Source organism: Setaria viridis, chromosome 9 (assembly GCF_005286985.2).
Source record: "Setaria viridis chromosome 9, Setaria_viridis_v4.0, whole genome shotgun sequence".
Taxonomy (NCBI): Eukaryota; Viridiplantae; Streptophyta; class Magnoliopsida; order Poales; family Poaceae; genus Setaria; species Setaria viridis.
Window position 1 is genome coordinate 10785993 of NC_048271.2, and position 27258 is coordinate 10813250.

Below are 27258 nucleotides of genomic sequence, written 5' to 3' on the forward strand. Positions count from 1 at the left end.
GATGAGTTAATGAAAATTATAAAGAACATGCTTTCCGAGGGAACGAATTGCCATCCTCAACGTATGAAGTGAAAAGGTTGTTTGCCCTCTGAGTTTGGAGGTATAAAAGATACATGCATATTCTAATGACTGTATCCTCTATCGCGGTGAGGAATATGAGAAATTGGAGGTTTGTCTTGTGTACGAAGCACTGCGTTATAAGATCAGGTGAGATGATCTCGGTGATGTTGAGGGGCAGGCCAACAAGAATAAAGTTCCTACGAAGATAATATGGTATTTCTCTATAGTACCATGCTTGAAGCGTTTGTTTAGAAATAAGAAACATGCAAAGTTGATGCGTTGGCATAAAAAAGAACGTAAGAAACATGAAATGATCATACGCCCCGTTGATAGGTCCCAATGGAGAACAGTTGACACCATCGCTACCTGACTACGACCGCACAATCGATTGCCCCACTCTAGGTGCTTTCGGAGTTTGATAAGAACATGTTTCTATTCGTCAAAGATACAAATCTCACCGCAGCTCAACTTCGAGGGGAGGATCACATCCCAAAACACACTAGGGTTGGTAAATGGAAATTTGAGTTAGGGAAAGAGCTTGTGTGGCCGCAGTTGATGGATCATCTTCCAACGAAGATGTAAAAATTGCACCAATGGTACATGGAGGTTTCAGCCAACAATTTACTCATGCTCGAAGTTTGAATTGGAGATCAACATTATTTCTATAGGGAAGATATTATAAATGTGCTAGTGGAGGAACTCTATTTCCTTTTATTGACGCACTTGACAAGTCACTCATCAGTTCCTGGGTTCTGCAAGTCTTTAAATTGCTCTAACTTCAAAATCCCTACTCTAATTATTGTGCGATATCTTAACTCCTATTTGATTTTGTATCATGTAGGATGGAGATTCAAACTTGCCAGAGGAAAGGATACTATGACATCGATTTCATGGACCCGGATATTATAAACGAGTCAACTGCAAGAGATATACCAAATCGGGTCTTGAAGAACATATATAAGTTTCTAGACAACCAATATTACAAGAAGTACATACTTGTACCGTACAACTTCGAGTGAGCGTATTTCCCATCTCTTTTCTTTTTGAACTAGCAGACTAGCTAGCAGTACATTCGTGCTCTTTCCAGAAGAGGTGCGCAGAATCAGCAGAAAACGGGCGGCGGCCGCTAGTCAGCGGTCAAAGATAAAAGGTCAATTAATTAGTTTCTAGCTAGTGCTGTCGGAGTGTGCATGCCGTTAACTCGCGAGTTAGACCCAACTGTGGTCATCATCAGTTACGTTATTGTGCCAACAATGCAGTAAATCAAAATATTTGTATCTCCATAATTTTTTTACCCGAAATATGTATGTGAAATCCCAACCTATTTTTTCTACATTTTTTTTATTTCAAGACCTATTTAATTCACATTTTGTGAGTAGATTGGACCAATTGAATTAGTAAAGTAAGGCTAAATTTTATTTGGGTTAAGCGGATAAAATGGATTGTGAGAAGTAAAATGTACTTTTTTTCAATTTTTTTAACTGTAATCATTGCACTTCAATTTTCTTGTGCACAATAATACCTCTAGAATGTATAGGACCTATTTTTGAAAGCTTGTGACCTTTTGCACCTGTAAACCGTATTTCCTTTTATCACTCTTGATCAATTGCAAAAATGTCAGTTGGGTAAATGTTGCAATTCCCTTCCAAGATCCATTGTTAGGAATTAGAGCTCAGAACAATCACATTAGAAACTCTAACGCAAGGTAAAAAAAAAATTCACACCAGAACATCAAGTAACTGGAGAAAATTCAGACCTGAGCTAAAATCATCACAACGAGCATGGAATTCCATTGCAGAGCACGAAATTGGGGCTTCGAGCAATGCTGCAAGATCTGCGGTTCTGCCATGGAGGGTCTGAAGAACAGCATATCACATAGTTCGTAGGTTGCATGTTTGCCTCCGCTAGATCGTCTTAAAAGTATTTTTTGCCCAACAAACAAGTTTAGCCTGGCATACAACTATCAATCGTGCAAAAGAGCAATGCCCCCCAGTTAGGTTTGACATCCTTGCCGAAGACAAGTTGTTCTTTGCAATCGAACACACACCAGAAGTTAATGAACTTACCGACCAGCTACTCCAGTGACCATGTCACGCACCCATCAGATCAGAAAATAGATTTCAACGCATCTGCTTACGAGCAGTCATGTACAGAAAAAATGACTGCAACCTTCAAATGAATTGAGCAGCTTATAATTACAAATCACAATAATCAAGCAGAACAATATAGATACCTATTCTAAAAAGGATAGCCACCATTGCAGGTAATGGTAACCAAATCAATTGAGTCAGGCTTGTCTCCAGCAGTCATTAATCATAAATATACAATATAATATTTTCCTGAATAAAATACAATTCACTAATGGGGAACTTTAACTGCAGCTTTGTACACCAAGAATTAGTCAACAACCAAATTAAAAAAAAACAGAGGGTTGATTTCAGCCAGAATTTTGAACAAGAAATGAAAAGGTGTTATTAACAACAAAGCTTTGACTTCTCGGAACGAACATACAACTTCTGAACGGTATGGCATCTGCTGAACCTTCAAACCAACATTGGAAAGCTTGCTTAAAAAAGCACTGGGACTACCTTCTGATGTTTCATTAGGGGCAAAAAAGGATCTCATAGTTTCATGTATCATCAACCTGAGAATGGAAGACAAAGCTTGGAAATGTAGTGGTGATGTCCCTGCCCAGCATCATTATGATTAGACTCTGAATGTGAACTTTGAGGTAGGCAGAGAACCATACAGAAGCAAACAAGAAGCAATTACCAAGACCAAGTTACAACAGAATATATAATTTATCATGCCTCAAAGTTAAAAATAAAAAAGTCAAAAAGATATGAGATGATGACTTGATAATGGTTTGACATGTCCCTCTGAACCAAGCACTATCAAAAAATGGTGTGGTTCAAACTGAAACATTAACATTAATTTCTAATTCATGATTCAATGTGCCTTGAGTGATAATTAAAGGCTTCTTTTTTATGTGGATGATGTTATGGCCATCGTTAATTACTTTGTCGTTGACTGAATTTGATATGCCAACAGAATCCTTCCTGTCTTTGACAGTTTCAGAATTACCAAATTAGAAAAAAAATGTTCAGCTATGCCAATCAGCTGCTTGTCTATAGGATTTGCTGCCTGCCAAAGTTGCCTAAGTGGAAAGGTGAATTACGCTCACTGGGTGGAAGGTAGTGGTCGAATCATTCCCTTCAGCCATGCCAATTTATCAATTATTAGCTATGAAAAATGCATAAATAGGTGATTAAAGCTTGTTTCAACTAAGTCAATAAGGACAGCAAGTCGCAAGTATTGCTTTCCATGGAATAAAGTCTGTCCGCCAATTGAATTTGATGACTTTGGTGTCCCAGATCTTTTGATAAATCATGGTTATGCACTAAGTTTGGGATCGCTGGACCGTAGTTCAAGCACACTGATAACAGAACATCCGATATTTATATTGAGAAAAACGTGGTTGTGCAGGACTACACAAGCCTCAATCATGGTGAAGGTGGGCAATGGGAGGACTACATTGTTTTGGATGACAAATCTGCTAGGTGAAGCATGTGTCAAAATTCCCATGCCATATTTTTGGGAGTTACTCCAGTAAGTAAAAATGTTCATCAAAACTAATCTGTTGCAGAAGCTCACTGAACATGCACGGATTCAAGACATTCATGGAGGACCTAAGCACGGTTCACAGCACTCCCAGTGGTATTTATTTCACACACGTGGAGCCCACAGCATTCACAGCTCTTTCCCCTTTTCCCTGATTTTCCTGCAGCCTCATTTCTCATTCACATTCTCTTTTTATCTCACCCGAGTCAGCGCGAGGGAGTCCTGGCATGATGGTGACCAGCAGCCAAGCCTCGCAAGGGCGACCCTCCTCAATGCGGCAGAGGACGGTCTCGTGGGGAGACCCAACGCGGACGCTCCACCACCTCCCACAGATCTGCCCCCTCCCATTCTCTCTAAGATCCGACAGATCTCAGCGACTGACAGCCTAGCGCGCCTCGCAGCAGGGATCGGGGACCTGGTGTCGTCGTCCCGCTGGAGGTCTGCATGTGGCCTCGGCGCTGTGTGTGTGTGTGTGGGGGGGGGGGGGGGGGGGGCAGGCAGTTGACAGGGTGCAGCGGCAGGCGGCTGCCAAGCAGCGCAACACGCTGCATCCTCAGAGCAGCAATGTGGTGCATCCTGAGCAGCAGCTTGGCAAGCTCCGTTTTATTTTATTTTTTCAATATTTCTTTATTTGTCAAAGATGTTCTTGGGAAATGTTGTCGAAAGAAGTTTCTCTGAAAAGTTTTCTGGCATTTTTTAAAATGTTTCCATGTCTAGAAAAGTTGTATAAGATGCAGCAGGTAAAGGATACTGCATAAGTAATGCAGAGATAACTCTAATGTGTTAGTAAAACTTTCAAAAGCAGACCAAAACTCTTACGTTATACTGATGTCATGGCCCATGAACAACTAGGTGTCTAGGCCCAATAAGTGACCCATCAGGGCCCTAGGAACTGTTAACCGGCGTGAACAGTACTATGGGTACTGTATCGCAGTCCCTCCCAGTCGGGCACGGAGTCTAATAATGAACAAGGATCTAGAGCCTAGTTGGATAGGAAGTCTATCTCTTGTAATGGAAAAGGATCCCTCTAAAATAAGGAAGGTTAGGATACTTGCAATCCAATTAGAGTCTCCTCAATATATATAGAGGCCTCCTGTACCCTTAGAAACTATAAGTAGAAGATCAAGGGCCTAGCCCCCTCTCTGCCCAGGGCTAGGACACCAGCACTCTGTGGCTGTCGCGCCCCTGCACTCCCCAAATCCTAGGTCGATGGCCACCTCCTGGGGCCGCCTTCCTCTCTTTAAGTCTTTATATCCCCCAATTCTCCCACAAATCCCCGCTCCAATCTCTAAAAATATGTGCACATAACACCTGGCCTTATCTCAAGTACTCCCTCCGTTCTTAAATATATGACACCGTTGACTTTTTACTCCAACTTTGACCACCAATATCTATTGAACGAGTTAGTTAACTAAAGTAAAATGTGTATCATTATGTCTATTGTCAAATGTACTTTAGATTTAACTTGTAGGTTTATCTATTTGCAAAAATATTTGTAGAAAAGACGAATAGTCAAACAAATGAAAAAAGTCAACGGCATCATATATTTAAGAATGGAGGGAGTATCATTCATCAACATCACTATCTAGTTTCACGGAAAACCAATTAAAAAGTAAACAGTCAACTGTGCACAAACAAGATAGTATTTCTTACTTGAGGTACTGAAGAGTCATGTTCTTTAATAACGAGGGATGCCTCAGTACTAGATTCCGCCATTCTTCTTTATCGATTTTCCCATCATGTTTTGTGTCTGCCTCCTCGAAAGTCTTGTAGCAAGAGAAAAACACAAATTTAACAAAACAATACAATAGCACGCAATGTGCCAGTCAGTTTGCAATGTGATAGCACTTGTTCAACAATTTGCTGTTACAAACCCACCTTTTGCCGCCCCCCCCGCACCCCCCCCCCCCCAAAAAAAAACATATAGTATAAAGTGTTTTGTTTTGGGGGCAACTAGTATGATTTGAAACTACGTCATGACTCAAGTCTGTTAACTCAAATCAACACTCAAGTCTGTTAACTAGTATGTTTACACTATAGTTTATAGTAACTAGTATGTTTTGAAACTACGTCATAACTCAAGTCTGTTAACTCAAATCAACACTCCAAATCAAATAGGCACTATTGGTTATAGCCATCCATTTGTGTTACCACAAAAAGTATGTTCAAAGTATCTACTAAAAAGTAACGAACACAAGCTAAGAGCTCTATTCAATAAGGATCGACATATATTACTGAGTGACAGCCTCAATTTAGCCTGGCAGCGGTAAAATCTTGTGTTGACAAATATTATTGAGTGACAGCCTCAATTTAGCCTGACAGCGGTAAAATTTGTGTTATCAACAGAAAGATTATGTTATAATCATTCATTCACAATGACACTACCATACAGGGAAAAGCCAAATGGCATTGCTTAAAGGAGGTTAGTGTGTAAGGAGTTCAAACATGCATTGGGGTGAGTCACTAGGGACTAATTCTTATTTCATCAACAAAAAGAATACAACCATAAACAATACTAATACTTTTATAACCTAACAAGTAGGTCCCACAGAATTATCAATTATGGGTTATATAGTTCAGTAACTTGACAAAATTAGAAGACATCAACTTCTACCAAGACTCTACAAAGCGTTCTACTAGGATAAACTCGTAACAAGACAAAAAACCCCAAGCTCCACTATACATGTTCATCTTTCCTAAATCTCTTCTTGGGCGAGTTAGACAGCATTAGAGCCACTTTATTGCCCTAGTATTGTTACATGCTGCCTCCCAACATACTTCTTCCACCAACCAGTGGACCACAAGTCCACAATAGTTACAACCAACCAGGAATCCTCTGCGGCCTTGCCACAAGGTGATGCTGCTGTCTGGACTCCTTTCTTAATCTAATTCCAAGACTCCTAATAAACTAAAAACGCTTAACTGGGTACGGATTCTAAATGGCAAAAATAAATAGCTAGGCAGGTATGTGAAAGCAAAACGTTTCAAGTGCACCTTGTCAATGATGCTCTCTATGACTTCATCTGAAAGATTCATTCCTGACTCAGCAAGTGTAGCAACAACCATTTGCTTAACCTAATAGCAAAAAAAAAAACGAAATCATTAAGATACAGCATGTAAAAGATGATGATCACATTTCTTTTATAAACAAGCATAAATTTGCACAGGAAAGTTATTTGGCTCAAATAAAAATAACAGCAATTTCAAACAATAAAAGGTATACTTCCTCAACAACAAAAAAAGAGAGAGAGTACAAGTGTAACTCTGCAACATATGTTTCATGAACCATGCCAATCTATTGCAAAAGAAAAACAATCTGACCTAAATTAGATTTTCACTGTCTGTTGGAGGCAAACTATTTCGGCTCTATACACATCAAGCTACTTTGGTAGACCAAACAAATTCATATTGAAGGGTCCAGTTCCAACAACTTTACCCAAGCCCACATCAGCACATGAGAGGGCTGGTTGGCCAAGTGACAGAAGTCAGATTAAGACCCAGCATGCTAAAGTTCAAACAGTGATATATTAGTGGGGATTAAAGTGACAAACTAGTTGTAGGGTTAAATCAAACTCTGACATATTTCCAGGTGAATTATTGCAATTTTTCCTTTATTTGTATACCAGGACCAAGCCATTGCGTGATTGATGTAAACCTGTGGTCATCCATTTCTTAAATCTTTTAACGTCTCCCAACATTCTATATTGACTGATTCCTACAAACCTCCCATGACAGGAACCCAAAGCTCCTACGGCTAAAACCAGTATACACGCAACAACAAAGTCTTGTCCCAGGCATGTTAGATAAGGCTAGAGACAAAGTCCAACAAGAAAAACAAGTAGTATATAGGATGGATGAAAAAGGCTGGTATCAATTTGAACACAAATCTGATTCATGATAACCAAATACATTGCAATAAAAGTTCGGTAGCAAGTATTTAACCAGATGGAATTGGGTGATTGTTTGGTAGTTCTGGCTATACATGACCAGCAATCACGGATTTTAAAGCGTTAAGGCGAGGCGAGGCGAGCCACCACCGCCTTATCGCCTAGGCGACGCCTAGGCGGGCTAAGGCGACACCTTAGGCGAGGCGAACCACCACCGCCTTGTTGCCTAGGCGACGCCTTAAAAACACTGCCAGCAATGATTAGAGAAGAAAAATGAAAAACAAAAACTGATCAAAATGCAGAACAAAAATAAAGAAAACAGAAAACAAATGGAAAATGAAAAGGCAGATATCAAGTGTGCCAGCTAATCACCCGGGTTGTTGGATGCGCTACCTAAAAACCCTTATCCTACCAACATGTTAAGTTCAGTAGCAAATACCTCTTGTCTTTCAATGAAGCCTTGTTGCTTAAGGTCATATAGCTGGAACGAAACTGCAAGGATTGTAGAGACAGCTCTAAGTTTTTTTTTCTACCCTCAGTTACAAACATAGAAGGAACAAAAGCAGGATTAATATAGATAAGGCACGAATATATGTTAAAAACAAACTTATGGAATTCCCCTGTTTTCCTACATTGCTGTGCAATATCAAAGAACCGAACTGGAGAGAGTTACAGCCCATATTGACATTTCCTCCAAGTCAAGAAAGACCAAATATTCACAGATAGCAAGATGGTCCACAGAAGGGAAAACTTCAGTATGGATTATGACTAGCAGCTTTTTGTTGCACTCACAAGTCTGAATTACTTGTTAAATGCACACAGAACAAGGGAGATAACCTGTCAATTCCTTTTGAGTTTCAGTATTGCGACCGTACTCCCCAGACTGTGGCGAATGCTTGACATGATTTTCTGCTAACATCTCTAATAGCACTATCAAACAAATAATGGACAGGGCATTTGGTGGCAAATATTGCATCAAAACCCTAAGGCCTCAGCATCTACATGCAAGGCAGAATCAAATTCATAAAACTGGATAGTACTTAACTACTTTTGCAAATTAATCACACTAGGTAGCAGTACAATGTTACTAAGCTTCACTTTTTGAGTTGTAGCGATGCAACTAGTGGTCACATTCTGGTAATTTATTAGTTGTTCAAATAACTAAATTTGCCATGCAGAGTGGAGGCAAAAATGAGTTGTTCTTCTATAATAAACCATGTTCATGTGTCCTTAAAGGTATCCTTTTGTATTGTTTTGAACAGAGCAATAGAGTGTGCGGCTGCTCTAGTGCACTGGTTGATTTTGGACTCAACCGTGGAATTGCCCTAATTTTTTTATGAACTTACAGTCAATCTTCTCATCAAGAGGAGCATTGGGATGGAATACTGAGAGAGCACGGGCAAATTCCTCAAATCCTAGAATTCCGTTGTGTTTTGTGTCAAATAAATCAAATACCTGCAAGAACAGGGGGTAATGGTAAAGACTATTGCCATACAAGATGGAATAAATATCATGTATCAACATCATTCTCACTTGAATACTTTCTTATTGGATACAATTACTGGCATATAAATGCAGCATCATAAATGATTATTGCAAATTCTGATTGGAGGGCATGGATCATGTTTTTTGTTTAGCAAAAGAAAACTTAGCAAGTGTAGCTTTATGTTCTTGGCATTATAGCTTCAATCCATAAATGATTATTTTTTTAGCAGCGCATAGTGGACATTCTACCTGCTGGTTTCACTGATAATGATGGGGGTGATGAGAAACAAATTACAAGTGAATGATGAAGGCACGAAAAAAAAACGCATTGCAGAGAAACCTCCTCCACTAATAGAATCTATGTGCCCAATCAACAAGTCAACTTTCCACCAACCCCCAAGATCTCGTGCTCCAGAGCATTGAGGACCAATAAATGATCATGAACAATATACGAAACAGCACTAATTTTTCATGCACAACTACACTGAACAAACAGTAAAACAGAAAAATACAATGTAGTCTTACACGATAAGCAAATAAGCTCTCCTTCTTACTAGTCTTGAACAACGCCAGCTGAAACTCCTCCTGTCATGCCAAGACAAGAGCATCAGGAACCGAATCACACCTCAAGATCATATGTATAGAGAAGCATCATTCTATTCCCCGAAAAATGGCTGGGCCTGTACCCACTAACCTTGTTGATCAGCCCATCATCAATCACGGCACTGCTGATCTTCTTGAACAGCTCATACAGCGCCTCGATCTCGCTCACGCTAACTGCAAGCACAGCCACACACGCAGACCATGCCGTAAGACAAAGAGAACACAACTGGAAATGGAATCGATTGCGCTGCTAGGAAAACGCGAGGGGCAGAAGCGAAAGTAGCAGCCTGAACGTACAGACGGTCTCCCTGGCGAGGACCTCCGGGTCCTCGAGGCCGTTGGGCTGCTTGAGGTCGATGTCGCAGCACTTGAGGAGCACGCCGCAGAGGTGCCTCACCCCATCCAGGCACTGCAACATGGTACCGCCACCGCCGCCGCCTCCTCCGCTAGCCAAGCATCGGCGGGCGGGAGCCGCGGCTCGCGGCGCCTAATATTCTGAATCCCCAATCAACGCCCGGCGGCGGAGAGTCCCGACCGGATTTTGGACGGCCCGGCGCGGGATCGGCGTGGCGGGAACGGATCGAGGCGCGCGATTCGACGGGTAGGGTTTGGAAGGTGGGGAGCCCGGGGCTCGTCGCGATTGGCCGCCGGAGGGGTTCCGGCAGTCGCCGCCGTCGTCGTCGGCTGCTGCTGCTGGTGGTGCGATCCGACGGATTGGGGAATGGGAATTTCGGAAGAGGAGGATGACACGGTGGAGGTCTTCGGTTTTTTTTTTTAGAATTTCTTTTTTTTTCTTTTTTGGTTCTCCTCTTCGGTCATCCACACTCTTCCCTGTTCCGTGCTTGGGTGCCACACTGCCTCGTGCTAATTTTTTTCCCCCGTGTTCCGAGGACGATCAGGTGCTCGCATAGGCGCATCAGGCACGTGAACCCGAGATGAACGGAGGGGGATGGGGCCATTCTTGACTGACTGCTTCCCGATCCAACGGCTGAGAGAGGGAGTACTTTTAATCCAGAGACCGGAAGGCGGTACGAAGCTCGATTAAGTTCTTTCCTTTAAAAAGGATGATTCATAATTCTCATTCTTCGTGTGCACATAATTAGTAGAAATATGAAAAATGGTATTATCCTTCTACATATTTTACATAATCAACTTGTGATACACCAGTAGACCACATCATCTCATCTAGTCTGAGTCTTCTCACTTCTTTAAGTTTCCATAATCACCTAAAATTTATCCTGTTTGAACTAAAGCTGTTGGAGATAAAAAAAAGTCCATTTCATCCTCCCTTTTTACATACGCGCCAAGAGATAATGTGGAGGTCTTAGCCCCACCTGTTTTTAGTCCCGAGTCCCGATTATGTGGGTTAGCCCAGTCTTAGTGCACAGTTCCATTGTACAGTTATCTAGACTGAGAATTAGGTAACTGTACCAGATGAGTGTTATGGGAATGAAACTCTTCTCTCATCTGATGAAACTCCCCCTATTAATTACCTTACCAAGTCAACAATTTTGCTGATGTGGCATTGAATTTAATACCACGGAACTCTCATGAAACTCCCCATTGAAATTGGCCGGACTTGCTGCAAGCAAACTGCTCCTATAAATTAAGCGAAAATTCTAGATCAAACATGGACTACATTGTACAGGCAACTCCATGAATCTAGAATCACATGACACTGCATCATTAGGAATCAGACATTAAGCAATACATTCAAGAGTCCATATATCAAACAATTTATTGAATGATAATTCAAGGTATTATGCATTGTGAGTCAAGAGTTTCCTGCTGTTTTGAATCACATTGATTGCATCCCACGAAATATGTGGAATCCATTATTGATTCAAGTGTTGACACATCTATCAGCTGTTTTTGCTATAAATATTGTCGGGACTCAACCATAGTACATCACAATTTATCGATTAATCAATGGCCATATCTATCAGCTAAAAGGTTAACAAATGTAAAATCAAGCCCAAAAAGGAACCTGCCGATGATTGCTTTGACAACCACACTTTCTCTTACCAATAGTGTATCTCTTCTTACCTAAAAGGAAGGATCTATTGCTGAATCTTCAAGACGGGAAAGGCAATAACATCCCTTATGCTGGCAGAGTTCGTCAAAAGCATTACTAACCGGTCGATACCCAGGCCCTGAGGTAAAGTTCCTAAAAAGTTAGTTACACAAGCGACATGTTCTTGATAAATAATTAAGTGAATAGTTCTAAGAACAATAGCAAATTAGCAACCACTATAACACACTAGCTGCAAGCAGTTGATCAGCCATACCATTCCTGATGCTGGTGGCATTCCATATTCTAAAGAAGTTAAGAAGTCTTCATCTAAACAAACTTCATAGGAATAATCATCCTCATCTCCTTGATCCTCAGTAGATTTGACCTTAGCACTTGCAGCACGTTTAGCATTGTGCTGTTTTATTTGATTTTCAAAACGGCTCCTCTGCAAGAAAAGAAAACATGCTGCTCCTTTGAAACTAAAGTGACCTATAAAATGATGATAGCTTGAGATAGAATTCAAGACATGGAGCTAAAAAGCATGTATGTGATTTCCAGCTATCTTAATGATCATCAAAAACATCCTATCACTCAGGGACTGAACTGTATCTTTTTTCTCTCTCCATTTTCCAGGAAGGAGCTTTTGCCGGGGAAATTTGATATCTACTTTAAGCTGTAAGGTGGTACATCACGGGCAGACTGTTGGAAGTTAATAGGACACCTTGGTTTGGCCTTGCTGTCTAGTTTACAAGCCTTTCGAGTATGGACCCACACTAATAGCAATAACAAGCTGTGTCAATACCCAGAAGTAACTGTTTGCTGCAGATTAGGTTTTAGTTTAACCAAGGTTTTGGGGTTCTTGCACATGGACCCAAGCTAGGTCAGAGGTCAGTGGGACAAAGAGGTTTTAAAGCAAAATAAAATAAAATGTTTCATACTACTAGACCATTCCATACCACATGTAGTTTTACAGCTTGTCAACTGCAAATAAATTACAAATATTTGCATATGATCACAGGACACAAACTTCTTTTCGATGTCCTTACCGAACTTCACAAAGAATGCTTCAAATGATGGTACTTAGGTATGCAGTAAGAAAGTGACACATTCTTACCTGATCAATTGGGTCTGTGAGCTCAGAAAATGCATTGCCAATCTCACGACCACATATAAAAAGTTCGAATCGCTCAGTAAGGCCAGCATAACTACAGCAAGAGAAACAAACTATTGAAGTGAACACAAAAGTTCATCATATATACAGACACTCTATTCAGATAACCAAAATAAATAACACAATTAATTTGTACCGAAAGGTCACTAGCATCCAGTAAAGAACATTATATAATCTGGAACTGTGCATGTGTGGAAAAGTTTTAAAGTTATATGAGCAGATAACCTATTAATGATCTGGCCTTTAGCACAGATTGCAGAAGCATCAACCGTTTCTAGAATGATGAGCGCAAATAGGAGCCGATGTGATATGGGAGTGGGATTTGGAAGATAGGTAGGCTAATTCGGGACAAGAGATAAACAAACTCGCCCTCATGATGCAGGCTCTGAGCTATTAAGGTTTATACTTGCTTACTTTTCCTGATCAACCTCACCCTCAATATATAGGGTCTGTGCAGTTACAATTCCATAAGCTTACAACTCATCCCAAGTCTATCTCTAACAAACCAGCCTAACAATCTTCAAGCAGAACTCTAAAAAAAACTCGACCTGCGGGGGGGTAAGACAGCCCCTGAGCATTTTGCTAAGAAGAAGACCTTCTCACGCAGGTCGAGAAAACCCCCGAACCCCTGCCCCACCCTTACATAGCAGCACCATAGCCCGTGTGAGACAACCAACGACCTGGGTCGGGCCTTAGACCTATGCTTTGGCGTGGGACAGACGAGGAGATTTTTTTTTTAACCCCAGCCTGAAATTCGCTCCCACGAGGAGTCGAACCCAGGACCTGAGGAGTGCTACTGGAGCCACCTAACCAACTCAGCTAGAGGCCTCTCCTATGCAATATCTAAACAAACCGACTAAGTCTATCTCTGTCTCAAGCTGACTCCTTGCTGTGCATATGTTGCCTGCCCACAAATGTGTCTACAACACGAGTCCAAATGGGCGTAATGCATAATAAAACTATTGTGTATTTGTGTGCACAATTTTCCATTAACGAGATTTTTTGTCATGGAGTTGCATATCTATCGAAAGCCCCTAAAAAGTGCTTAACCAGAAAAATACCCCTCCATATTGAAATAGTGAGATATAAGTTGTGTTTTGACTTTTTAATGCCCCAAAATGGAACTTAATGTTAATTTCTTTTATGTTATGTTGACAATAAACACAAACAATGGTCACAAGGAATCAAACAGTAAGATTTATGTCACTAAACTAATAAAATGTTTAAGAAGCATAAACCTTACAGTATTTGACCCTCAAAATATGTAGGCACCATGTAAACTGAAACAGGGGGAGTATTTACCTCCGATGTGGTTTTGCCAATGGTGATATCTCAACTGGGTAATCAAGCACAAATGTTGGTTGTACTAGAGTAGATTCAACGAAAGTCTCAAAAACCTGCCATTAGATGTAGAATTGTTAAATGAGCCTCTTGACAGCATGATATATAAGACACATTGAAATCTTGCAGTTTCGAGGATGGGGTGTTATGTTTGATTACAGCATGCTACTTAAACAACGCACTGCTGCAATATTTCAGAGCTACTCTAATCTAAAAGTCTCAAAAACCTGCCATTAGATGTAGAATTGTTAAATGAGCCTCTTGACAGCATGATATATAAGACACATTGAAATCTTGCAGTTTCAAGGATGGGGCGTTATGTTTGATTACAGCATGCTACTTAAACAATGCACTCCTGCAATATTTCAGAGCTACTCTAATCTGAACTTCAAGGCACATAGCTAGATACAATTAACAGGAAAGGCAAACCAAGAAAGCACAATTCTCACAGTAATCTTGGGTGTGCATATTCAACAAACTACACCATCTGTAAAATTCATTAGTAAACTCCTTACGCATAAATTATTAGAAATATTCCAGATAAGCTTTCAACATGCCATCCATATCCATGATTAAATTTGCAACAATATATTCATAGTTATAAGAAAGTAAGGAGAAGATAATTCTTAAATACAGAAATCAGCAACACACATTAACTAATAGCATGCTTACTCAACATACTACTGCCTCTGATCCCATAACAAGGAAGCATGCCAAGATCAAACCACCCACAAAATAGGAGATTGAGAGCTATATTGGCTGCCGGATTCCATGGAGTCTGGTATCTATCTAAAGGTCTTGTATGTTCTCTCCCTTCTTATTCTTTGTTCCTTTTCTTTGTCTTGTGTGTACTTATATTTTTACAAGCTTTGCATATAGTAGGATCCTTCCTAATGTTTTCCATAAAAATTAGAATCTAAATCTCGTCTTTCAAAAATGTGGGCATTTAGCTTCTCCAAACTCTGACAAGTGCATCAAGCGTTCATGCCACCTACAGTTCTCAGCTTCAACCTTCTACTGATGGCAAGGCAACAGCTAACAGAATATTTTTACTGACTTCTGTTTATGATAAATAAAAACTTCACTTTTTGTTTGTAGGAAAGCTGTCTAATTCCACTTGTTAAATAACCAAGGGATGACTCGTTACATTTATTGAAAACTAAAAAAAGTGTATAAAAAAGCCTACCTCATTGAGAACATGTCCAACAGATGAACAGGATTGCAGTGAAGTACTTTCACTGCTTCCTACTTTGATCCCTGGCAGTCCTCTTGCAGCAATTTTAGCAGATTCAACATCTTGGCCAAAGTTGTTGAAGTCAATTCCAGTTGCTTCTTTGACAAGAGAATGCATGGTTTCCCTCCTCCATGGTCTTTCGAGAGAAATTTCAGTTCCCTGCGTTTTATTGAACAGGACCATGTTAACTAATGGGTATAAAGGGAGAAATATATAGCTGTGCATCTTAAGTGTCAATGGGACTGGTTTCCATCAACATCTGTGCTACAAGGTAAGAATGAATATTCGATAGTAAATTGGTGAAATTGCACAAAAACAGGTTTCGAGGTAATATAGCAAATTGGAATAAGTAACAAATCGTGGCATGATTTTTCCATGATAAAGCATGCATTTCCACACAATTCTAAACAAAAGAGGATGTGATATAAACTTAAAATAAATGGCAGGATAAAAACTGATTACCTGATAATCAACCTTAAGCTTGCCATGAGTAGCCATAGCACATCGAGTGACAATTTCTTCGGCCATATTCATCATGCTTTCATAGTCTGAATATGCTTCATACATCTAGTTTGCAAATACAAGGCAACAAGCCAGGCTCAATTTTATGTAGCACATTCTGCCATGCAAAAAGGGAGGCAGACAAGGAAACATAGAATATATAGTGGCACGGATAAAAGTAAACCATTAATTACATGCATATTTGGAGAGAGTTTGGAGGGAGGGAGGGGGAGGGGTTGGGGGATAAACTCCTACCTCAATAGTGGTAAATTCAGGATTATGACGAGTAGAGATGCCTTCATTCCGGAAAATTCTTCCAATCTCGTAGACCCTCTCAAGCCCTCCAACCTGCACTTTGTCAACGGTAGTCATAACCTTGAAAATAAGAAAAAGATGGGTGCTGAGGCAGAATAGTTGTACAACTCTTCCAATGGACCCTTGGCACAGTGCATGGTCTCATTGGCACCCATCAAATGCTAATGAACGGCTAAAAAGGTGGGAGACACCAGTTATATAGCATAAAATTCTCAAAATGATAAATTCCTCTAAGAAGAAATATAATATGCCCCTAATTGTGTGACTTTAGTATTTTAGGAAAAACAATTGATATCAACCAGTAGAGAGACACATGTAGCTAGGAAAAACTACAAATCTTATTGATTTATAGTTGTGTTAACATGCTAAATTAAGATCAAACTGAAATTAATAGAATACCATTGTTGTCTGTTATATACTACATTTATGAAGATACTACATGCAGCATTTCCTAGCAATAGTCTTATCAAAGTACAGGAAAGAAATTGTATCACATAAAACGATAGTGTCATGGACTGGTTTGAGAATCAACTATGCAGTTACCGAAACTGAAGAACCGAAAACTGAACTGTAACCTCACCAACATCCTTTTCAAATGCAGCTCTGTTGCAATCCTCAGGTAAAGATCTCTTTGAAGTGAGTTATGGTAGGTTATAAAAGGCCTAGCTTCAGCACCACCTGCTGCTCCCTGTTTTTACCATTTTGATGTGTAATGTTGTAAAAAAAGGATCAGAAAATACAGTACTAACGATTCAAGCATAGTGGTACAAAAAGAACCTAATTCTTTCAGTATACACCTGTAGAACTGGAGTTTCAACTTCAATGAAACCAAATGATTCCATTGTCTTGCGGATTTCAGAAACCACCTGTCAAAAATGCAAATATCTAAGTTAATTGTAAAAGAAGTTGTCCTGAATTAGCCATTCCGGGAGGACCTAAGGACGTGTTCTTACAACATATACATTTTTCTTTCTCCATCCCATAACCTTACTTTAACCTCTAAAGAAACACGTGGTTCCTGTGCCACATAATATTTGAATGATATAGGAGTTCCCAAATCAGATAATAATAGTTGTAGTTAATAGCCCATCATTAAACAGATAACATTTTTGCTCTTACATCTCATCTAGTTCACAAGTTTCAGAATGCAAATTCAGCACTCCATGTAGCCAATACCTTTGCTCTAGTTCGGAATACATCAGCAACCTCAGGATTTGCAATCATGTCAACATACCTGTCATGGATCAACGATGGCACAGATGAATATTCCACTTTCCATTAAAAAAATGAAATCATTTAAACCAGGACCGAAGAAATAGAAATAAAGATGCTAAGACAGTAATTCTGAAGGGAGGGGTACTTTTTTATCCATTAGTCAACCTTGTACACTGATAGAATATATTAGAGTATCAAATGGGTACTAGTTACAATCAGAATAAAATCTGACTTAGAAGGTAGATGAAGCAAGGTGAAAGCCAACCTTTGACGATAACGTTTGTCCACATCAGTTAAACCATGATACTTGTCTGGTAGTGGCAGTAAGGATTTTGTGAGGATCTCAAAATTTTTCATATAAACAGATAGTTCCCCTACAGTGATATCCAACATGTCAAGAATATGGACAACAGGTAAACAACAAAATGAGGATAAGCAATGAATCAATATCAATATTATCAGGATTACACACTGAAATCAAGTCCTATAATCAGATATAGCCCTGGACTCTAGAAGCCCAGGTTGATTAATTGTGCAGTCTGTTATTTAGCTGTTTTTTTATTCTATCTGCTAAGTGAAGCAGGTTGCTTAACGTTTCACTATTCAAATTTAATTTACAATCAGGTGGTAATACTAGGAACTCAATCCACACAAAACAAATTCTTCTCCACAAATTTAAAGTTTATAAGCAGCATAATGCAGAAAAAAATGGGGAGTCTAAAGAGCAAACGTCAGGTTTGAATGTTTGCTCGGCCATATAAGAATAATACTGGCAACTCTGAGCAAAGTACTGTAGAAATATACTTCATGAAAGTCATTGATATCCTGTGCTTTAAAATTGAGGTGAATACTGACCAGTGAAGCCATAGAGAAATTAAATATTTAGTTACTGAACCTTTCTCTGTCTTCTTTATGGATCCACTTGCACCTAAGATATCACCAATATCAATAAATGCCTTCAGTTGCTCAAATTGGTCCTCCGTAAGGCTGTCTTTCTCACAGTAAAGCTATCATAGCCAAAAGAAAAAAAATGCTCAGAAACACACAATCAGTGCCATACAAGTTATCATATTTCTCTAGCTACTAATAACAATAAATTCAATTAAAACTGCAGAACATGATCTACCTCATTTACATAGTGGCTGAATCGTTCGAGAAAAAAGAATCATACTGGCAGAATGAAGATTATGTCATTACCTAATAGCGTTGGTGCCTAACTCAGCTGCTATGTAAAAATGCCTTACAAGTGCAACAATATCAGGTAGCATATCCACCTGATATCAAATTCTAAGGTGAAATGGTAACCATGATGAATACAAGAGAATCCTACACAAGATCACATTATAAATTACGAGTGTTGATTGCAAACATTAAGCTGACTGAAAAATAAGTTGGCTAACAAAAATACAAAATAAGGCAAGTCAGTTTCAAGAACCTACCTGAATAGTCCCAGTATCGTCTCTTACAGTCATGAAAACAAGCTTTCCAAATGCCCTTCGGGCAACAATCCTACCGGCAATGGAGACCGCTGCCTCCTCACAGACTTCACCATTCTCAAGATGGGTGTACTCTTCCTGGAGCTCCTTAGTCGTGTGAGTCCTATCCCACTTGTAAGCATATGGCTCAAAACCCTTTCCTCTTAGCTCCTCAACCTAGCAACCAGTCAAACCAACGATCCCAAGCATATCAGTAGCAGCACCGACCAAGAATTGGGGGGTAACAGAACGCTCGCACCTAACACTGCAGAACTGAAGACGCATAGCTGAAGACGCACAGCAAGGCAAACCTGACCTTTTTGAGGCGAATGGCGCGGATGGAGTCGCGGTCGGAGGTGGAGCTGGAGCTGGAGGCACTACGGCGACGACGGTCCTGAGGCGGCGGCTTCTGGTTCGTGGTGGCGGCAGCCGCAGAGCAGCAGCGGATGTGGAGTGGCCTCGCGGCGGAGGCGGCGGTGGCGGCGCGGGAGGCCGCGAATCCGAGGAGATTGGAGGAGGCCCTCCACGCCCGCAGCGCCTCCATAAGAATAAATGGATTTGTCTGGTGGCGTCTCCGCTGCTCTTCTCGGTTCGCTGCGCGAGTTGGAGAGGACGGCGGCAGACGACGCAAAAGGAAGAGTTGGAAAGGACGGAGGAGGTGGCCGGCGGCGCGGGAGGAGCAGGTCGTGGCGCGGGAGGGAGGACCAGGCGGCGGTGTCGGCGGCCAGCGGCGTGGTGCGGAGGCGGCGGCGGCGGCGGCGGTGTTGAGAAGATAAGGCTGACGGGTGGTGTCGTTGAGGGAGCCGGTTTCAGTGACGGCGTAACTTGCGGCCCCATATCCGACGTCCAGAATCCATCCAACGGTTCCGGCGTAACTTTGAGATTCTGATCAATTTTATATATTTTGTGTAGCAGAATCATCTACGATCAACTTCCCAAATTAACATTCGCGTTTTGATGTCTTTAGATACATAATTTTTCACTATAATTTTTTACTATAGATCCAGATATATATTATATTTAGATATATAGTTTTTTCGGAGAAAGTAATTATTAATAAGAACTTTTTACCTTAGTCCCGTTGGTGAGGGTTTATTTCGACTTCGGTTTCACCTGTTTTGCGCAAAACGAGGCACTATAGCATAATGCCGTTTTGTAAGTCGAGGGTAAAATGAACCAGAAGCTAGATAAAATCGTTATTTTTAACTTCACCGGCTTTAGCTTAGGAGAAGCCCCTCCAAACGGATCCTTTACATATTCACATCGAAATATAAGCACTCAAGAAGAAATTAACTATTTTGTGAGGAAGAACAATTTGAAAATCTGAACTTTGCATTATTCAGGTTCGTGGTGAGTCCAATTCACTCTTCGAGTCTTTGACTCGACATGAATGCTCGTTTTTACAGCTAATTATTCTTAGAATTGTAGCGACATATCTGTCGACGGTGAGACATTTGTGTAACTTCAATACAAGATCTACCAGCTACCGGAGGTGTTCGCGAGGGTAAGTCTACCGTGTACGGTGCTGCATAGCATGGCCATCTGTCTCGCTACTGTTTATATAAACGAAAAACAATTCATTTTATTTTGCGGGAGAACAATCGAAATGACTCGGATCATGAGGGGCGCTCTATACATCGTGCGGAAGACAGGAAGTCTTTCCGTCGCACGGCCCATCAGGCCCACGACAGCATTTCTTCTTCCTCTCAACACCGTTCTTCTTCTCCCTGTAGCACTGCGCCGCCGCATCTCCCTTCTTCATCTCCGTCCAGAAGCCCCCGCCGTCTCTACCGCCCCGCCCGGCTCCGGCGGCGCCCTGCCGCCCCCGCATCTTGCTCTGCCCAACCGGCCTCCACCACCACCGCGGCAGGCGGCGCCCCCACCGCCTCGCCGTCCCGCCCGCCCACCGCCACCACCGCCGGGCCGGCAACCACCCCCACCGCCGGGCCGGCAACCACCTCCACCCATCCCTTTATAGCCTCGGGACATGGAGCAATCCTAAACCCAACCCAATCCCTAACCCTAACCGGAATCCCAACGGGCGGCTCGTCGGCACAGGGGGTGGCGGCTCGTCGGTGCAACGACGGCGAGCGGTGCTGGAGCCCGAGTGTGCGGCGGCATCAACAGCATCTGGAGTGCGGCCGTGCGCGGGTAGAGGGGAGGAGAAAGGGTGAGTCTGCGCCATTGATGACTTATCCTCGCACGAATCTCAAAGTGGAAGATTGATAAGTTCCTCCCTCCCGGAAGATGGATAGGATTGCCGGATCATGAGAGAACAAAACAATGTTCGGGCCTAGCCCAGCCCAGTATAGGTGTACAGGGCTTAGCATCATCATCTCGTCGCCTGATTTGTGATGGTGGTGCTTCCCACCGGGCCGGTCCATTCGCAAGCAGGCCGTGTCCTCTCCATGGACGATTTGCCCGCTTCTATTTGTCGTCTGTCAGTGATCCCACTCCGGCCATATCACACGCGTGCAGCTAACTGCCAACTCTGGCACATGCGTGCTTTGAATGCACATGTACAGGACAAGTACTACATGTAGTCAGTCTCGTAGTTTGTCTCATGCAAAGTCACGTATAATTTTTGCTGATGTGAAGAAGAGAGACAAAGAAGAGAGAGAAAAGTTGTTGTCTCGAGAAAAAACAGGCTCATTGACAAAGTTTTCGCTTGATGGGACAACCTGACTGCTGGATATATAAGCACTTTTAGTTTTAATTTAATCCAGAAATAAATCATGAATACGATCAACAGATAGTAGATTAAACTAGACATGTCTACGCAAGATCTAGACAAGTCTATCATTGCAAATAGAATCATATATTCTACCATACTATCCAGTGCTATCAGACTGCAACAGATCATAATAGCTAGTATGGAAGATATAATTTGAGATAAGAGATCGTACGTTTCTTTCTTGATGAAGACCGGCTCCTGGACGACTACCGAGTACAGCAGGTGACGACGATCAGCAGCCTGACGTTGTTCGCGACGATGAGTGACGCCCGAGCAACGAAGAGGTAGACGAGCCGTGGTGAAGGAGTCGACGAAGAACTTGACGAAGCGGAGGAAGCGATCGAGCAGTCGCGCAGAGCGCTTCCCAAAAACCTTATTCGCCCTCTCCCGGTGTAGGATCGCTGAAGACGACGGTTCCGGAGACCTGCTCTCCCAATCTCCAGTGCACGCCGACAATCGGGATGGAGTAGACTACGGTGGCGGCGCAGCAGCGAGAGTAGGCAAAAACCTAACTAGTACAGACCACCTTAGGGATACCCTAACCTAGGGTCCTTCCCGTATAGTAGTCTATATTGCATCTTTTTCATGAGGGAGGTGGTCCATATATATAGGGAGGAAAAGCCCCAACACCCTCATCTATTAGCAATATGAGACTAATAGATGGTGTACCTCCTCTTTACGCTAATGGGCCTTTGAGATTTATTCAAAATTATCATTTATATGGGCCAAGCCCATATATCTAACAATCCCCCACCAGATCTCAAATATCCATTTAGGTGTTTTGCACATTTCTCACTACTGTTTGATATACCAGTATTTCAGCAAGGACTGTTAAGTTGAACTCTCGCCTAGAGCTTCAAGCTACATTCATCCACAACTTGAACAATGGACTAAGCCTTGAATTGCAAGTTTTGTGCGGACAAGTTTCACTCAAAGTCGCAACTAGTACCTGGCTGCCAGTAGCCTACCACGCGGGTGGAGCATATACGTCATACTGCCTGGTCTCTTCATGAGCTTACTAGAGATCACCCAAGTCTCACAGACTGCGACCTTACAACAGTCGGGCTCATATAGGTATATTTTTCCAAGATGTTCTGCAGGGCAACATCTTTGCTAATTAAAGCCAACAAAATATATTAAGGCAGTAGCCACCCTGCCATGCAGTGGTTTGAGAGTGTTGCATCATTTCTCGAGTGGGTTAGTAGGATACTCTCATGCTATCCAATGGCTTGTTCTTCCCAGATCCTACTTCATGGGATCTCTGATCACATAGGTTGGGTTACCACCATGGTGTAGCTCATATGGGTCTCATACCCATCTTCTTTGATGCACTGTCTATCACATTACGTGACAGCCCCTTAGTGAACTGATCTGCCAAGTTGTTATCAGTTAAGATGTAATCCACTGATATTACTCCGAAGTTTCTCATTTTCCTGACAGATTTCAGACGTCTCTTAACGTGTCTTGATAACTTCATATTGTCCTTAGAATTGTTCCCCTTTGACTATCACCGTTTAATTGTCACAATTCATAAGTATTGTCGGCATAGGTTTCTCGACAATAGGCAAGTCCATCAAGAGTTCACGTAGCCAATCAGCCTTAACTGTGGCTGTATCTAATGCTGCAAGTTTTGCTTCCATGGTAGACCTCGTCAAGATAGTCTGTTTGGATGACCTCCATGAAACAGCATCACCACCAAGAGTGAAGACGTATCCACTTGTGGCATACAGTTCATCAGCATCAGATATCCAATTTGAATCACTATAGCCTTCCAGCACCGCAGGATACCCGGAGTAGTGAATTCCGTAATCCATAGTACCAACTAAATAGCGCATGACTCGCTCAAGCGCACGCCAATGATCATCTCCCGGATTAGAGGTAAAGCGGCTCAGTTTGCAAACAGCATATGAGATGTCAAGCCTAGTAGCACTGGCTAAATACATAAGTGATCCAATAATCTGAGAGTATCTTAATTGATCTCTACCAATTCTCTTGTTTTTCCGAAGTATCAAGCTCGGATCATAAGGTGTGGGAGAAGGCTTACTGTCCTTGAAGCCAAACCGGCTCAAGACCTTTTCCACATAATGAGATTGCGTGAGAGTAATCCCATTCTCTCCTTTGATCAACTTGATATTCAGAATTACATCAGCCTCTCCTAGATCTTTCATGTTAAAATTTTGGCACAAAAATGACTTGACCTTTTTAATCACGTCAAGATTTATACCAAAGATCAGTATGTCATCGACATACAAGCACAATATAACTCCCTCACCCCCACCATGGTGGTAGTACACACATCTATCAGACTCATTGACAGAAAAGCCTGCTGATATGAGTGTAGTATCAAATTTCTCATGCCACTGCTTAGGTGCTTGTTTCAGGCCATACAAAGATTTCAGCAATTTACACACCTTGTTCTCTTGACCCTTTATTACAAACCCATCAAGCTGATTCATATAAATTTCCTCATCCAACTCTCCATTAAGGAAAGCTGTCTTAACATCCATCTGATGGACGAGAAGACCATGCGAGGCAGCAAGGGAAAGTAATACTTGAATACTGGTCAATCTCACAACAGGTGAGTAAGTGTCGAAGAAATCTTCGCCTTCTTTCTGGGAATAACCCTTAGCCACAAGTCGAGCCTTGTACTTATCAATAGTACTATCAGGCCTAAGCTTATTTTTGAACACCCACTTGCAACCCACAGGTTTACAACCATGCGGTCGATCAACAACCTCCCAAGTTCCATTAGAAAGAATAGAGTCCATCTCACTATGGATAGCTTCTTTCCAGTCATCTGCATCTGGAGATGCAAATGCCTCTGAAATAGTCTTAGGAGTATCGTCTACGAGATAGACAGTGAAATCATCACCAAAGGACTTTGCAGTTTTTTGTCTCTTGCTCCTCTTAGGAGCTTCACTGTTAACCTCCTCATGAACTGGCTCAAGTGTTTGTTCAGCATGATCAGGAAGCACAATAGGTTCAGGAGTTGTCTCAGCAATCATATCAGAAGATAGTCTAGACATACTATGCAATTGTTTCATAGGAAATATATTCTCAAAGAAAGTAACATCACGAGACTCCATCAAGGTATTAACATGAACATCAGGCACCTCTGATTTAACCACTAAAAATCTATAGGCTATGCTATGATGAGCATATCCCAAAAAGACACAATCCACAGTTTTAGGTCCCAACTTACGTTTCTTGTTGATTGGCACACTAACTTTGGCCAAGCAACCCAAGTGCGTAAGTATGAAAGTGATGGTTTTCTTCCAATCCATTCTTCATTGGGAGTTTTCTCCTTATTCTTCATGGGTACTTTATTCAAGACATGACATTAAGTCAATACAGCCTCCCCCCACCATGCCTTAGATAATCCATTGGTGTCTAACATGGCGTTCACCAAGTCAGTCAAGGTGCGATTCTTTCTTTCGGCAACCCCGTTTGATTGGGGCGAATAGGGAGATGTCCTCTCATGTATAATACCATGTTCTTCACAGAACAAGTCGAAATCATTAGAGAAATACTCACCACCACGATCAGACCTAATTCTCTTGATCTTTTTCTCAAGTTGATTCTCAACTTCAGCCTTATAGATTTTAAAGTAGTTAAGAGACTCATCTTTCATTTTCAATAAATATACATAGCAATATCTAGACGCATCATCTATCAAAGTCATGAAATATCTTTTTCCACCTTTGGTCAACACACCATTCATCTCGCATATATCAGAATGAATTAGTTCAAGTGGTGCCAAGTGTCTCTCCTTGGCCACCTTCTGAGGTTTTCGAGGTTGCTTAGATTGCACACAACTATGGCACTTAGAACCTTTGACAATGGAAAAATTCGGAATTAAACACAGACTGGAAAGTCGAGACATAGAACCAAAATTCAGATGACATAAACGTGAATGCCAAACACTAACATCACTCTCATTAATACCATCACAAATATAGTTCACAGACTTATTGCAATAACCTGATAAGGAAAAGCGGAACAAGCCTCCACACTCATAGCCTTTACCAATAAATTGTCCACTCTTAGACACGACAATTTTATTAGACTCAAGCACTACCTTAAAACCATCCCTACACAAAAGGGAGCCACTAACTAGATTCTTCCTGATAGAAGGGACATGCTGCATGTTCTTCAGTTCCACGATCTTTCCCGAAGTAAACTTCAGATCTACCGTACCAATACCATGAATAGAAGCATGTGACCATTCCCCATTAGGACGAAGGAATCCCGAGCGACCTGGTAAGATGAAAACAAGGAGGCATCAGCACACACATGAACATTAGCACCAGTATCAAGCCACCAAGTATTAGTAGACTGAAACACTGAAAAAACAGAAGGTAAATTACCATACCCACTATTTCCGTCTCCAGCGCTGGTTACCATGCTCACAGACTTCTGCTGTGGAGGTTTTCTTCCTTTGCGATTTGGGCACTTCTTTGCCCAATGGTCAGTAGAACCGCACACGAAGCATCCCTCGTTCTCCTTGTTCTTCTTCTTCTTGAAGGTAGTGGACTGCTTAGGCTTATTGTTCTTGCCCTTGCCCTTGCCACCATTGCCATTGTGATGTGATTGGTGCACCATATTGGCACTGGTCTGACCCTCAAAAGCTTTAGATCGTCCATCTTTAGCCCGATCTTTCTCCTCAACATCAAGAGACGCAATCAATTCTAAAACAGAAATTTTTGTCCTCTTGTGTTTGAGAGAAGTAGCGAAATCCCTCCAGGATGGAGGTAACTTGAAAATAATGCCCCCAGCCACAAACTTGTCGGACACGACAATCTTTAGCAGATCGAGTTCCTTTACCATGCACTATAATTTATGAGCCTGAGCGACTACAGATTTTTCATCAACCATCTTGTAGTCATGATACTGCTTAATGATGTACAGTTCAGTGCCAAAATCTGAGCCACCGTAGTTGGCAGTCAGATCGTCCCACAACTTCTTTATGACCATGTGATGAAGGTACACATCCTGCAGATGTTCTGCAAGTGCACCAATCACAGCGCCCAAGAAGATTGTGTTGGCTTCCGAATATTCTTTCTCCTTTTCAGGAGAGAGAACCCCTTTCGGCTTGCCATTGGACACCCAGAACACCTTCATGGCAGTAAGCCACAGTGTGGCTTTCACCTGCCACCTCTTAAAGTGCACGCCAGCAAACGGTGCTGGCCTCAGTGCATCAAGAAATCCAGCCATAAAACTAAAGTACCTACAATAAGGTTTTTGGATTGTTGGATATATAAGTACTTTTAGTTTTAATTTAATCCAGAAATAAATCATGAATACGATGAACAGATAGTAGATTAAACTAGACATGTCTACTCAAGATCTAGACAAGTCTATCATTGCAAATAGAATCACACATTCTACCATACTATCCAGTGCTATCAGACTGCAACAGATCATAATAGCTAGTATGGAAGACATAATTTGAGATAAGAGATCGTACGTTTCTTTCTTGATGAAGACCGGCTCCTAGACGACTACCGGGTACAGCAAGCGACGACGATCAACAACCTGACGTTGTTCGCGACGATGAGTGACGCCCGAGCGACGAAGAGGTAGACGAGCCGTGGTGAAGGAG

The 27258-nt window shown here is 41.6% G+C and overlaps 2 protein-coding genes across 2 annotated transcripts; both read right to left on the reverse strand.

Annotated features, from left to right (window-relative positions):
- Nucleotides 1-2317: 2317 nt before the first annotated feature.
- On the reverse strand, nucleotides 2318-10451 carry LOC117841019 (calcineurin B-like protein 3). Its single transcript, XM_034721586.2, has 8 exons — nucleotides 9954-10451; nucleotides 9748-9830; nucleotides 9579-9638; nucleotides 8915-9023; nucleotides 8008-8060; nucleotides 6676-6756; nucleotides 5335-5447; nucleotides 2318-2747 (listed from the first exon to the last, which is right to left on the reverse strand). The coding sequence occupies exons 1-8, from the start codon at nucleotides 10072-10074 to the stop codon at nucleotides 2690-2692; spliced, it is 678 nt and encodes a 225-aa protein (XP_034577477.1). The 5' UTR covers nucleotides 10075-10451; the 3' UTR covers nucleotides 2318-2689.
- A 931-nt stretch (nucleotides 10452-11382) lies between these two features.
- LOC117841018 (lysine--tRNA ligase, chloroplastic/mitochondrial) lies at nucleotides 11383-19680 on the reverse strand. The gene is made up of 14 exons (XM_034721585.2): nucleotides 19239-19680; nucleotides 18887-19099; nucleotides 18343-18454; nucleotides 17713-17821; nucleotides 17409-17466; nucleotides 17030-17098; nucleotides 16813-16920; nucleotides 16173-16265; nucleotides 15879-15983; nucleotides 15369-15575; nucleotides 14144-14238; nucleotides 12785-12875; nucleotides 11945-12115; nucleotides 11383-11809 (listed from the first exon to the last, which is right to left on the reverse strand). The coding sequence occupies exons 1-14, from the start codon at nucleotides 19464-19466 to the stop codon at nucleotides 11717-11719; spliced, it is 1752 nt and encodes a 583-aa protein (XP_034577476.1). The 5' UTR covers nucleotides 19467-19680; the 3' UTR covers nucleotides 11383-11716.
- Nucleotides 19681-27258: the final 7578 nt, after the last annotated feature.

What these genes read in the sequence shown, in the direction of transcription:
- LOC117841019 (XM_034721586.2), bottom strand. Translation starts at nt 10,074, where the DNA reads ATGTTGCAGTGCCTGGATGGGGTGAGGCACCTCTGCGGCGTGCTCCTC. An exon ending in TAGAGAGCATCATTGACAAG is followed by an intron (nt 5,448 to 6,675) that starts GTGCACTTGAAA and finishes TCTTGCTACAAG; the next exon opens with ACTTTCGAGGAGGCAGACAC. An exon ending in ATGACTCTTCAGTACCTCAA is followed by an intron (nt 2,748 to 5,334) that starts GTAAGAAATACT and finishes GATGCTGGGCAG; the next exon opens with GGACATCACCACTACATTTC.
- LOC117841018 (XM_034721585.2), bottom strand. Translation starts at nt 19,466, where the DNA reads ATGGAGGCGCTGCGGGCGTGGAGGGCCTCCTCCAATCTCCTCGGATTC. An exon ending in TTGAAACTCCAGTTCTACAG is followed by an intron (nt 16,921 to 17,029) that starts GTGTATACTGAA and finishes TGGTAAAAACAG; the next exon opens with GGAGCAGCAGGTGGTGCTGA. An exon ending in TCACAGACCCAATTGATCAG is followed by an intron (nt 12,116 to 12,784) that starts GTAAGAATGTGT and finishes CTTTTCTTGCAG; the next exon opens with AGGAGCCGTTTTGAAAATCA.